This window comes from Pyrus communis, chromosome 15 (genome assembly GCF_041283825.1).
Source record: "Pyrus communis isolate YQ-2024b chromosome 15, ASM4128382v1, whole genome shotgun sequence".
In the NCBI taxonomy this organism is placed as follows: Eukaryota; Viridiplantae; Streptophyta; class Magnoliopsida; order Rosales; family Rosaceae; genus Pyrus; species Pyrus communis.
The window spans coordinates 40,738,094-40,749,947 of NC_142579.1; the positions used below are offsets into that span (position 1 = coordinate 40,738,094).

Sequence of the window (11,854 nt, forward strand, 5' to 3'; positions counted from 1 at the left end):
TCATTAATACACTTTGCAAATGTAAGAAAAGGTCTTACAGATTGGATTTTCAATCAACATCAAGTTTTTATGAAATCTTCACGTCTCATCGCAACTCTCAAAAATTCTAGCAAGGGAAGGACAAAAATAAAAAATAAAAAATAAAAGAAATAAATTTATAAGAATCTTGACTTAAATCTGAAAATTCAATGAGGATATTTTGGTAATTTTAACACTTCACCGTCTCAAAGCCCCAAAGTGGGGTAAAAAAAGCCTTTCTCAGCTAGAAGCCTACAAACTGCAAAAAGCCATGAACAAACAGCTGCCAGTTTGATACATAGAACTGCCCTTTTCTTCTCCATTCCTCTCTCTCTCTCTCTCTCTCTCCCCACCTTACTACTCTCTCTCTCTAAAATGTCCTCCAAGCTGGCCAAAACTTGCGTTTTTTTAGAGAAGGGGAAAAACAAACAAAAGAGAGAGATGGCAAATTGGAGAGAGAAGATAGGTATGTCTGCAAATGTCCCTCCAATCCAACTCCCACCACACCTCTTTCTCAAACCCAAAACTTTATTCACTTTCCACAATTGCCCTTCTGTAACATTCCATCTTCAATTCTTCATCACTCATTTACTCTGTATTCTTATCTCCCACCTCCATGGGCCTTTTCGGGTTCTCACAACCCAGAGAGTTTCTGCTCGCAGACCCGAGAAAGAACAGATAGATATCCATCTGTATACACACAAAAAAACCATCTCTCTCCATAATTGCCTTTATTATTTATTTGTTTTTATTTATTTATTTATTAATTATTATTTGTTATTATTCCTCCCCCTCCTCCTGTGTCTGTCTCTCTCTCTCTCTCTCCCTCTCTCTCTCCCTCTCTCCTCTGTCTCTCTGGAATCGAAAACCTTATCTCCTTTTTCGATTTGGGTTTTCGTTTCATTTGCTTAATCTCTAAGGTTTTGTCTATGGAGATTGATTTTTGACAAGAATGTGAGAGGGTACTTTTGGGTCTCTGAAAAATCGTATTTTTGTTTCCTGATTGGATGTGGATTTCTATGTTTTTTTTCACTATTTAATGGTCAAAGATTCGAGCTTTGTGCAAGAGATGAAAAGGGTTCAACTGGGTTTTGGATTTGATCACTTTTCTCTCTTTAATTTTGTTTATTTTTTGTGATTAATTCGGGATTTTGAAGAGGAAGATGAAAAGGGCTGCTGGCAATTCCAAGCAGTCTCAGCCTACTGATGAGGAAACTAGGATGAAGTTCAGACATGAAAGCCTTCTGCAAGATTACCTCGAACGACAAAAGGTTTGGTTTTTCGTTCCACTTTTGTTCTGGTCTTGTCTTTCTTATTGAACTTCTCTGTCTAATTCTGCTTTTTTTGTTTTTTGTTTTGTTTAAGTCTTGTCAAAATTTTGTTTAGTTATCATGCTTGTTTGATATTCTAGTTAGTTTGTTGTGATTGAGAAGAAGAATGAGAATAATTCTGAATCGACAGAATAAACTACCAACTCCAATGTTAGATTGACAGTTTTCTGACAAGACAATGTATAATTTAAATTCTAAACTACTCTAGCTTACGGGACAGAAATTCGAACTTTAGTACAAGAGTCGGGCACACTGCCCTGCCTACTGACCTAACCAGCGTATGCTAGACTAACAGTTATAGGAAAGCTTCAATTTTCTAGGATCTTAAATCTCCAATGAATTCAAAATCAAGTACTTGTCTTTATATTGCTAAAGTTTGGAAGCAATCCGTTGAACACTAGGTGGACGAAACGGAATTTAATCGGGTTAATTTCTGTGTTTTTTTATCGTATGAATGAGTATGAACATTGTTTCGTTTTATGTTTTGATAGGAATTTGTATCAAAGAAGAAGAAATTGCAAGCTGCAAAGCAGAAGAGAGACATTCTTTTGGCAGAAACTCGGTACGATTTTGTTCTTCTGGTTTGTGTATGTCAATGTTTTCTGTCCGCAAGTAGGATATACTAATTTGCTTTTCTCTTCGGAGCTTCAGATTTTTGAGACGAAGGCATAGCTATCTGCTGAAGATCAAATCAGCAGAAACCGAACGAGAAGCCCGACATCAGAATTCTGATGTACAACCTAAGAAGTTGGCAAAGAAGAGGAGAAAAGATGCCAATGAAGCTGTTCTAAATAGACCCTCTCATGTCTCGCCGGAAGAAGAAGGAACACATTGTTTTGGGGCCCGGAAGAGTAGAGAGGAAGCCTAAAAATTGTGTAGTTAATGACAAAAAGGTTGGAAAGAAAAAAATTGCAAGATCAGGTTGCTCTGAATGTTTAAATTACTTCATTTACAGGTAATGGAGAAAATTATCTGTTTCAGTGAAAGCCATACGGCCCTCAACAATCCCATTGTCATTGCTAAAGATAAATATAATTGGTCTTTTTCGGTTGTATTATCGTGTGGTGAATGTCCGAACGTTCCTAGGATACTATCCTCCATGCCGGATTTGTTTCTTCCTTGCCGGATTAAGGATCAGTAAACATGTCATTATATTATATCAGTTACTTCTGGGATGACATCGTTTAACATTTTAGCCATTCTTTGGGGGCAGTTCATGCAAAACCCTCCGATTAAATCTTCACGAAACAATCTCAGCAAGACGAAATATCAACATGTCGCAAGCAGCTTCCACATCACCTGTTTTTGCAAAACCATTTATAAGAACATTACAGATGGGGTTATTATACAAAATGGTCCTTGAGATTTGCATGATCAATAGAAGTGGTCACTGAGATTGAAAATCAATAAAATTGGTCCCTGAGATTGTCCATCATCCATGATTTTGGTCATTCTGTTAAAAACTCTTTGGGCAATTTTCAAAGCTTCGTAACTTAATTGATTCTTAACCAAATTCGACCCATAATATATTAAAATGAAGATAAGAAAGTGTAGAACAAGATTATACCTATTTGGAAGCCCAATGATTGCCGGAGATGGCCGGAAAATAGCCTGAAAGGTGACTGGTCCGCAAGAAAACTGAAAAACTCGCCGGCAACTAGGTAAACTTTAAACGTTCACAACTTCTTCAATACTCAACCAAATCGAGTGATTCAAAAATGAAAATCATACTTCTCGACGAGACGAAGAGAATGGTATCTTTCTTTACTGCTAAATCGCCATGGTTTGGCCGGAAAACTGCTCGAAAATGGTTAGCCACTTTTGAGCCGTTGTTCGACCAAACCACGGCGAGCTTATTTCTTCTTCTTGAGGTCCAACTGAAACCTGCCAAGTGGAAGACTTGGCAACCATATAAGCCAACACGAATGAGAATCCTCTCTATATCCTCTTTTTGAGGATTCCAAGGATCCTCAAATCATGTCAATTTATCGTACATTGTATAATTAGAAATATTTTATTTAAAAATAAACATAAATAATATCTAACAAAAACTGATCGCACAATGTACGATAAATGAACACAACTTAAAAAATTTCAAAATCCTCACAAAGAAGATCCAGAGAGCAACCACATTCAGCCAACACATCATTTTGCTGTTATCTCCAAGAGCCGTCATGTGGCTTGCCAGCCACAGCTTGTAAATTCAATTAAAAATTCGCCCAAGCTCTGAAAAGTCATCTGAAAGATGAACTCGTAGTCACCTCCACTATCTTTTCAAGAATAAATTCTCAATAAATAAGCTTAACAAGATTTTCCAAATATTTCTCTTTTTCAATAATGAATTATTGGGATCTCACACAAACATTCATTGTATGCCTTCAATTAGGGTAAGGATTTAACTTTTCCTACTACTATAAATAAAGGCACAATGGGGTGGAATATAAGACACCTCACAAGTACATAGCTCTCTGTTTTCTCTCTATGTGCCGCACCTCCCTCTCTCTGGCCTCCATAATTGTTCAGCAAATTATGCCTACAACACTTACTCCAATTTAAAAGTCATGTATTAAGATAACTATAAGGAAATTCAAGAGAAATTGTACATATCATAAACATGACATGTGCATCAGTTAGATTGTCCAGATTTTTCTAAACCCAATGTTGGGTTTCGTGGGCAATCATGACTGTGGCGTGCTTGCATGGTTAGGTTTTTTTAATTATTTCGTTTGGTTATTATGCCAGTATGTGGTAAGGATAAGTTTAGTATAGTAGTTGTGTAGGTACATTAATGACACACCTCCTTATTTATATTATTAATTAAACCTAGACCATTCGACTTGCCTAGAATTTGTTCAGTCCAATATCAAAAGCTCATGCACAAAATATGTACACAGTATGCACAACCCATTATCAAAAGCACACGCACTCGATAAGTACACAATATGCACAAATGAATCGAACAAACCATGAACAAAATGAACTTCAAAATACATGTAATTACACAACCCTAAAGCTTAATTCGTTAATTTCCCCCAAATTAACTGTACAAAACAATCAATCGCCCAAATTGGGAAAACCTCAGTTCAAATAATGAAAATTTAACTAAAAACGCCCCCCCAGGGTGCCCTGGTTTTTCATCTCAGCAAAAGATTACTATTGCACTTCAAATGCTGGCTTATGCCTCCCCAATTGATGCAATGGATGATACACATGGTATATCTGAATCTACATGCTTTGATAATCTTGTTGAATTCTGTCACGCAGTTGTTCAGATTTACAAAGAGGAGTAACTCCGTGAACCAAATCAAGTAGATATGGATCGGCTCCTTTGCAAAGCTGAAAAATGTGGCTTTCTTGGCATGATAGGGTCATTAGATTGCATGCATTGGCAGTGAAAGAACTGTCACACCGGATGGAATGAGGTTTTAACGAAAGATCGAGAAAGCCAACATTGTATTAGAGGTGATTGCCTCGTTTGACACATGAATCTGACATACTTTCTTTGAAGTCCTAGGATCCCAATATGACATTACAGTACTCGGGCATTCACCTCTCTTCAATAATCTGATGGAAGGTAAATCACCTCAACTTAACTACTACATCAACAGACGTCAGTACAATATGGGGTATTACTTGGCAGGTGACCCAAAGTGGGCGACACTTGTCCAAGCAATTGCAAACCATGTGGATGCGCCCAAAGGTGGTTTACTTTACACCAAGATGCATACCGAAAAGATGTTGAGAGCTTTCGGTATTCTACAAGCACGGTAGAATATCATTAAGGAATCGCCAAGAGGGTGGAGTCGAGATAAATTGAACTCCATCATGATGTCGTGCATCATATTACACAACATGATTGTGGAGGATGAGCGAGATGGCTATATTGATAGAAAGTCTGATGACGACCAAGATGATCCAAATTTGCCTTTGGATCCAAGAACTGGTAATATCTCTTTAAATGGGTACATGAGGCGCCATAGATGATACGTTTGCATGCCACAAACAACTACCTACAATAGGGTATTGTTGCACATCTTTGGGCCAAAAGAAGCATGGAGCAGGGTCTTAAGTTTTTTATTTTTTTATTTTTTTTAATAATGTCGTTTAAGTTTAATAAATTCAATTAAAATATTAAACTATGTTTGACCTATAATCCTTTGGCCCGCTTGGTTGGAAATGATTTTTTGTGAAAGGGTTATGTTTGGTGTATGGCCCTTTGGCCCCCTACGGTTAGAGATGGTATGAAATATGACCTAACATTGTTCATTAAAATATAATTTCTTAGAGGGTTATAGGGCTAAAGAGAGCATTCTGACCCTCATTCGGTTGGAGATGACCTTAGTTTTGTGTTATCTCTCTTATTAAATGAGCATATTTCTAACATTTTGAAATTTTCGCTCTTTTTGCCTTTTTACTTTATATATATATATATATATAGATAATTGTCTACTAAAAAATGAGTAGGAACTCCTACTCAAAACTTTTAGTGTTTTAATCACAGAGTTTTGTATTTATAATCAGAACTGTTTATACTATGAATCACACTGTAAATATCATCTCTGCAAAAAATAAATTAAAATTAAGATCGTATGAGCAATTTATTATAGCAAATACATAGACGGTTTATCCTCATTTTTAAGTGAAGTGGTCAATTATTATTTTCACTTTATATATATATATATATATATATATATAATTGTTATTAGCACTCTAAAAATTTTATTCTACATTCTAAACTTTCTAGTTTCTACATTAGGAAAGAGATTTTTGGAATGCTAATAATACTTTTCTATATATATATTATATATTTATTGAGAACCCTACCTACCTCTCTTCTTACCCTGAAACCAGCGCCGTCTCCTCCTCACTGGTTTCAACTTTCACGAGTTCGATGGCCGAAGGTACAGACGCACTGAACAAGGTAAGTACTCTCTTTGTGTCTGTATTTATGTATGTTTGCATTTGTATTAGTGTGATTTTTAATTTGGAATACGAGTTTTTGATTAGAAAGGCGAGATTAGATGTGGAATTCGAGTTCTGTTGCAAATTAATAACTTTTTACTGAATGTGTCGTTTCAAATTAAGTCCGGTGGGTCAATCCGGGTTTCGTTCTCGCCCGGACGTCGGACACATATGGAAAATATACTTGAAGGGGAACTAATGACGGACACCAGAGAGGCGAGCTATCACTTGATGAGTGAGAAAGAGGCATTGGGTTGGTATAACACGACTGTAAACCTAAGTGATGATGGATGTAGATACATACTCAAACCTGATTTAAAGGCCAAACTCGGACGCATAGATGCTTTTATCATCTTCACCAACAGAGTTGAACATACCTTGAAGACATGGGTGGAGCATAATCAAGATAATCTCTTGGATGTTGCTACTGGAGACCTCAGTAATGATTTAAAAAAGATCCAAATGGTAATTTACGCATTTATAAATGTGTTTAATTGTTAATATATAATGATTTTATGTTATAGTTGCCTTAACCATTGGTTGTTAATGATTTGTTTTATAGGGATGTGGTAAGAGGCTTGAAATACTTTAAACACAACCTAAACCGTGAGCATGGAAACCTTAATCCATCATCAATATTTGTGGTCGCGGGTAGAGGCCGTCTTGGCAAAATGAGCCTCAGTAGCATCCCTTCAAAAGATATTGATTCTTTTCATGATTTATTAGACTTTATATTTCCTCAAGGCATACCTCCTGAAGCTAGCAGTAGTTTGATACGTTTGCATCAATCCTTGGGACCGTCAGCTGCTTATGAAGATAGAATCGAGTATGTCTTTTAAATTTTTTAATTAAATTTTTTAGTTATTTTTTTAATTAATTTTTTTTATTCATTTAACATGTAGGCTCTTCTACAATTGTGATCTCCATGTTGCATTGTTATCATCAGCAGAAGAGAAGTCAACATTTCGACATCAAGCCCTACTGAATGTTAGAAATGAGGGACCTCGCACTTTCAGGCAAGTCGAAGGTATGTTGAATGGGCGTGTGCGGGGCGGTGAAAACTGGATTCAAAATGCTATCAATGCTGGGGTTGCATACGAGAATGTTTTGAGATATCGACAACGGCCATATAAAAATGACGCAATGTCGTTTTTGATTTTTTCCCGCAACGTGGTTGAGCGCGCTCGTCAACAAGTAACTCAATTTCTTTTGTTTGTAAATGCTTAAAAAAATCAGAATTACTGATTTTTTTTTTCCTTTTTGTTGAATGTAGGGATTAACCGATACGTTAGAGGAAATAGAAAGGAAACTGGAAGCGATTCTTCCAACGTGCCTGGCTATCTTCCTCGAGGTTGTGAGCATTTACCGAATTCCTGTTAACGTACATCTAGGTACCCGAAGCTAATATTTTTTATATATTTTAAGGTTCTACTCTTTTATCCCATGTTTGCTTAGTGTATTTGCGTATCCTTTTAGGTTGAAAATGATGCTGATCTGGTACTGACTTTTGTGGAGGACACACGCTGATATGGTACAGTTATGGAATTCCCAATTGTTACGTATAACTGAAGGTTCCGGTGTTGATGATTAAGTTGCTAATAATTGTAGTCTGTCATATTTGGAATAACTGTACCACATCAGCGTGTGTCCTCCACAAAAGTCAGTACCAGATCAGCATCATTTTTAACCTAAAAGGATACGCAAATACACTAAGCAAACATGGGATAAAAGAGTAGAACCTTAAAATATAAAAAATATTAGCTTCGGGTACCTAGATGTACGTTAACAGGAATTCGGTAAATGCTACCAATGCAAGTCATTTTGCGTTGTTTACCCCTTAAATAGTATTGCTATCCTTCGGTAAATGCTACCAATGCAAGTCATTTTGCGTTGTTTACCCCTTAAATAGTATTGCTATCCTTCCATACCTAAACGAATCAAGGCACATATTTTAATCCTACTTAAAACTCACTAAATGAGAATTGCTGATTTTGCCTTCACCTCACGTTTCCAGTTAGGGCATTGCTTATGAAACGTTGTGAACTGCTTTTAAAAGTAAATTATCATAATCCTTTTGTTCCTTTATGCCAATATTGAAGAGATTTAAGTTCCAACTTCTTTTGACCATCTTCTTTCCAATCATACTTTCACAGGGTTGCGTTGCTGAGACCAGATTTACTCGTTTTGGAATGTGATCCGTCATCCGTCCTCTCTGTAGTGCTTTATAATTTTTTTTTTTTTTGTTTCACAGTGTTGTAACCTGTTGATAAATACAAATTTAGTTATAATTTAACAGACGAATGTAATAGCGTCATATTACATGTATTATATGTCATGGCTGCAAGCTCGTACATTAAATTTTGATGTAATTATAATACCATTTGGACTGGAATGCTGAGGTTTTATGATGATATTTGTACAGCTTTTGAACTATCGATAAAAACCGTGAGATTTTATAGCCAACAGTTTTTGTGAAAAATGCAATTGCTGAGGCTTTCAATATTTTTTCTACATTAAGAACAATATTATGTCATTATGGTGTGCGAGTACAGGCTTCTTTATTCTCGGCGACAACATGCTTTGCCAAGTCTCGTCGAAAAGTACAAGTTGTGTTATTTGTACCGGAAAGGTAAGTCAAATCGTCATAGTCGGTGATTCTTACTGGATTTGTATTTGTCATAGAGAGAGAAAGAGAGTACTGTATTACATTAGCCAACTTCTCGGAGAGGACTTAGTAGTGAAAGCTATGAGGTGTTTCTATGACTGGTGATGAATCGTGTGATGGTAAAACAAACTCCTGCAATGGGGTTAAGGTTGCGGCAGAGCTGGAAGGAAATCCACCCAATCCAATTTGCACGAGTGAGAAATATTGATTTCTCTAAAAAAATTTCTTCTCACAGACTAAGTTAATACCTTATCATATGAACTTTACTGGACCTGAGAAACTATGCTTTGGTGGAAAATAACGATGATGTGAAATGGACTTAACCATGTGGCTCAACTGAAATTAACGTAAAAGGAAAGCCTTTCTCTAAAGCCTTCTAGTCTTCTTTAAATTTTGGTTTCTGGCTACTTTAGTTTTTCAGCATTGTATTGTAGTTTTTAATTTATCTTTGTTGGGTAGAGGGCATGTGCTGTGGGTTTTGGTGTTTAGCGAATATTCTGAGCTTCATTACTATTTTAATGTTTCCTGTCTGCCCTACAATGAAATGAACATTACAATAACCAATATAACAATAAAATCAGTCACAGATTCCAAGCATAATGCATCAAAAGTGCGCTGAAACATAATTCTAAATAAACGCAGTTAAGCAAAAACAGGGTAGATAAGCATATTGTGAGATGACCGATTCCAGAATGCATTTTAACAGCTTTATCCGGGTGGTAATTGAGAACATTATCAAGTATAAATGACTGGTCATCAGCTGGCAGTGCATCCCCATCATTGTACCTGGATAGAATAATTTAAAACCCCATAGTGGGTTAGAGCATTGCCAAGCACCATGCAAAGATGTCTCAATATGGTTCGTTAGTTAGTTTTCATGACACAACTTCAATTTCTTTGCTTTCTTTGGAAATTTGTGCGTTTATCTTTGTTTTTTTGGGTTTGCTGATTTTCATGTGCTTTGTATTCATGATTGTTTATTTTGTAAAGGAAATGCGGGATATGATAGAGATGCAAGCAAATTTCTAATCTTTGTCTATCCGGTTTTCACTTTGTTTAATTTGATCTGATTTAGCCTCCTTTTCGTTGCTTTTGAGGAAACCAAATTAAATCTGCCTTTCGATCTTTGTATGTCATGCTTATGTTCTCCTTTATTGGGAGACTGATTTACTGTTTAAAATTGGTTACATTCTCTTATGGTTGCCCTTTTTGTTGGTTATGAGAAAACAAAGTGGATTTCTGTCTTTCTATATCATGCTTACGTTGAAATGTTATACCTGCCAAAACCATATGTTGAAATGTTGGATAGGTAAACGTTTTTTGTTCTATTTTTAGGACTTCATTAACCGTTTGGAAGCGCAGCCAACGATTCAAGAGCAAAAGGGGAGCAAGCATGTGAGGTAATTTTTTATGTTGAATTAAGTGGTTCTGAATTCAGTCGAACATTTGTGTGCAAGTTTGGTTTCTATATCTATCGCGATTCATGTTTGCAGTGATAGTATTGTAACATCAAATCCTAAAATGTATTGTGTCAAGAACCAATAAAAGGAATGTAATGTGTAAGTGCGTTTGATTATTCAAATGCAAAATTTTTAATTTTTAGAATGAGAGTTGCAATTAAAATTAACGGAGTGCTGAGCAGAAGTTTAATTAATTCAGTGTTGATAAATGATTGAAGGTTGCTCTATGATTCTATTACTGTTTTGATAAGTATAAGTTTAGATAACGAAGGGGATAGAATGAAAATGAAAGCTTAGAATCTGGTGAATAATATGTTGGCATGTGTGTATGTTCTCTTCAGGACAATCGGTTGATGTTTTTAATTGTATAATTTATTTTCCTTGGTCACGATGTACGTCCGATTGCTTGCCTTCCCATAGATGGGTTAAGTTGGACATCCAGAAGAATTTGTTTGCATAAGAACTTTTTTTTCTTTTTCTTTTCGCTGTGATCTGTTTTGTTAAAGGTGATGATAAAGATTTATCAATATTGTTTGTTTGGAGTTAGGTGGAAATTGGGAGGGAGTAAATTGTGATTCTAAACAGGACCATCGTGAGATATTCTTTTAAACTATGATTTATTTTCTTTGCTATAGTGCGGAAGACTTGGCTGCTTGAACAAGAACGACTGCTGCAGGGCGTTCTACATGTTTTTGGCTTTCAACATTTTTGCTTCAAGACTTAGCTGCTTGAACAAGAACGAAACACCATCTTAACTGCAAGGCAAAATATGTGTGGACTGCATGTTACTTCTGTTCCTTACAGAAACAGGCCTGCATGTGTTTTTGCTTTGCACGTTTGTGCTTGAAAACTTAGATGCTAGAATAAGAACGAAACAGTTTTTATGTTGCATAACCTACAGGATATATATTTTGCCACATTGACTATAACGGCAAGATTTGTGTGAACTTTATGTTACTTCTGTTTATTAGGGAACCAAAACGTTCAGTTTCATCCTGTTCATTGTACAATGTCTTTTCATGTCAGCTCAGTTGAATGTATATAAAAACGAAGCTGCATATCTTACGGACCTCATTCACTCATCTATCCCTTTCTTCATTTATGATTGCGTTGAATTTATTTAGGTAAAATGTTTCTTATTCATGCAGTTCAAGGTGATGCATTCAAGTCCCGCAGCAACGCGCGGGCATATTTTCTAGTTTATACTAACAGAGCATGCTGTTCAAGTACTACCTTGTCCGTCGTTATTCTTCATTCTAGCTGTTTTCACTGATGCTGTTAATGACCTTTGATAATTGTACAAACTTGCTTTCATTCTTTTAGTAAGTTTTAACCTAAAAAGCCATGGACTACTACGTCGTCAGTTGCAGTCTTCTGCTTATTTGTTTGATGTCAGATTACCGTGAAATTTGTCTTGA

The 11,854-nt window shown here is 36.1% G+C and overlaps 1 protein-coding gene, 1 long non-coding RNA gene and 1 other non-coding gene across 7 annotated transcripts; all 3 read left to right on the plus strand.

The window, feature by feature from the left end:
- The first annotated feature begins 266 nt into the window (after nt 1–266).
- LOC137715390 (uncharacterized) lies at nt 267–2,403 on the plus strand. The gene is made up of 3 exons (XR_015956356.1): nt 267–1,289; nt 1,841–1,911; nt 2,001–2,403. It is a non-coding gene; the product is annotated as an uncharacterized LOC137715390 (transcript).
- A 3,759-nt stretch (nt 2,404–6,162) lies between these two features.
- Nucleotides 6,163–8,724, plus strand: LOC137715225 (uncharacterized). 5 transcript variants are annotated; one of them, XM_088685136.1, is made up of 7 exons: nt 6,163–6,270; nt 6,435–6,776; nt 6,874–7,137; nt 7,214–7,505; nt 7,585–7,702; nt 7,788–7,842; nt 8,465–8,724. In XM_088685136.1, exons 3-6 carry the CDS (start codon nt 6,983–6,985, stop codon nt 7,790–7,792), a joined length of 570 nt encoding a protein of 189 aa, XP_088541262.1. In that variant the 5' UTR covers nt 6,163–6,270; nt 6,435–6,776; nt 6,874–6,982; the 3' UTR covers nt 7,793–7,842; nt 8,465–8,724. The 5 variants fall into 5 exon arrangements, with proteins under 5 accessions (XP_088541262.1, XP_088541260.1, XP_068310575.1 ...); XM_088685134.1 differs by having other exon boundaries at nt 7,585–7,842; XM_068454474.2 differs by lacking the exon at nt 7,788–7,842 and having other exon boundaries at nt 7,585–7,662.
- A 1,482-nt stretch (nt 8,725–10,206) lies between these two features.
- LOC137730125 (uncharacterized) lies at nt 10,207–11,518 on the plus strand. Its single transcript, XR_011068085.2, has 2 exons — nt 10,207–10,376; nt 11,072–11,518. It is a non-coding gene; the product is annotated as an uncharacterized LOC137730125 (long non-coding RNA).
- Nucleotides 11,519–11,854: the final 336 nt, after the last annotated feature.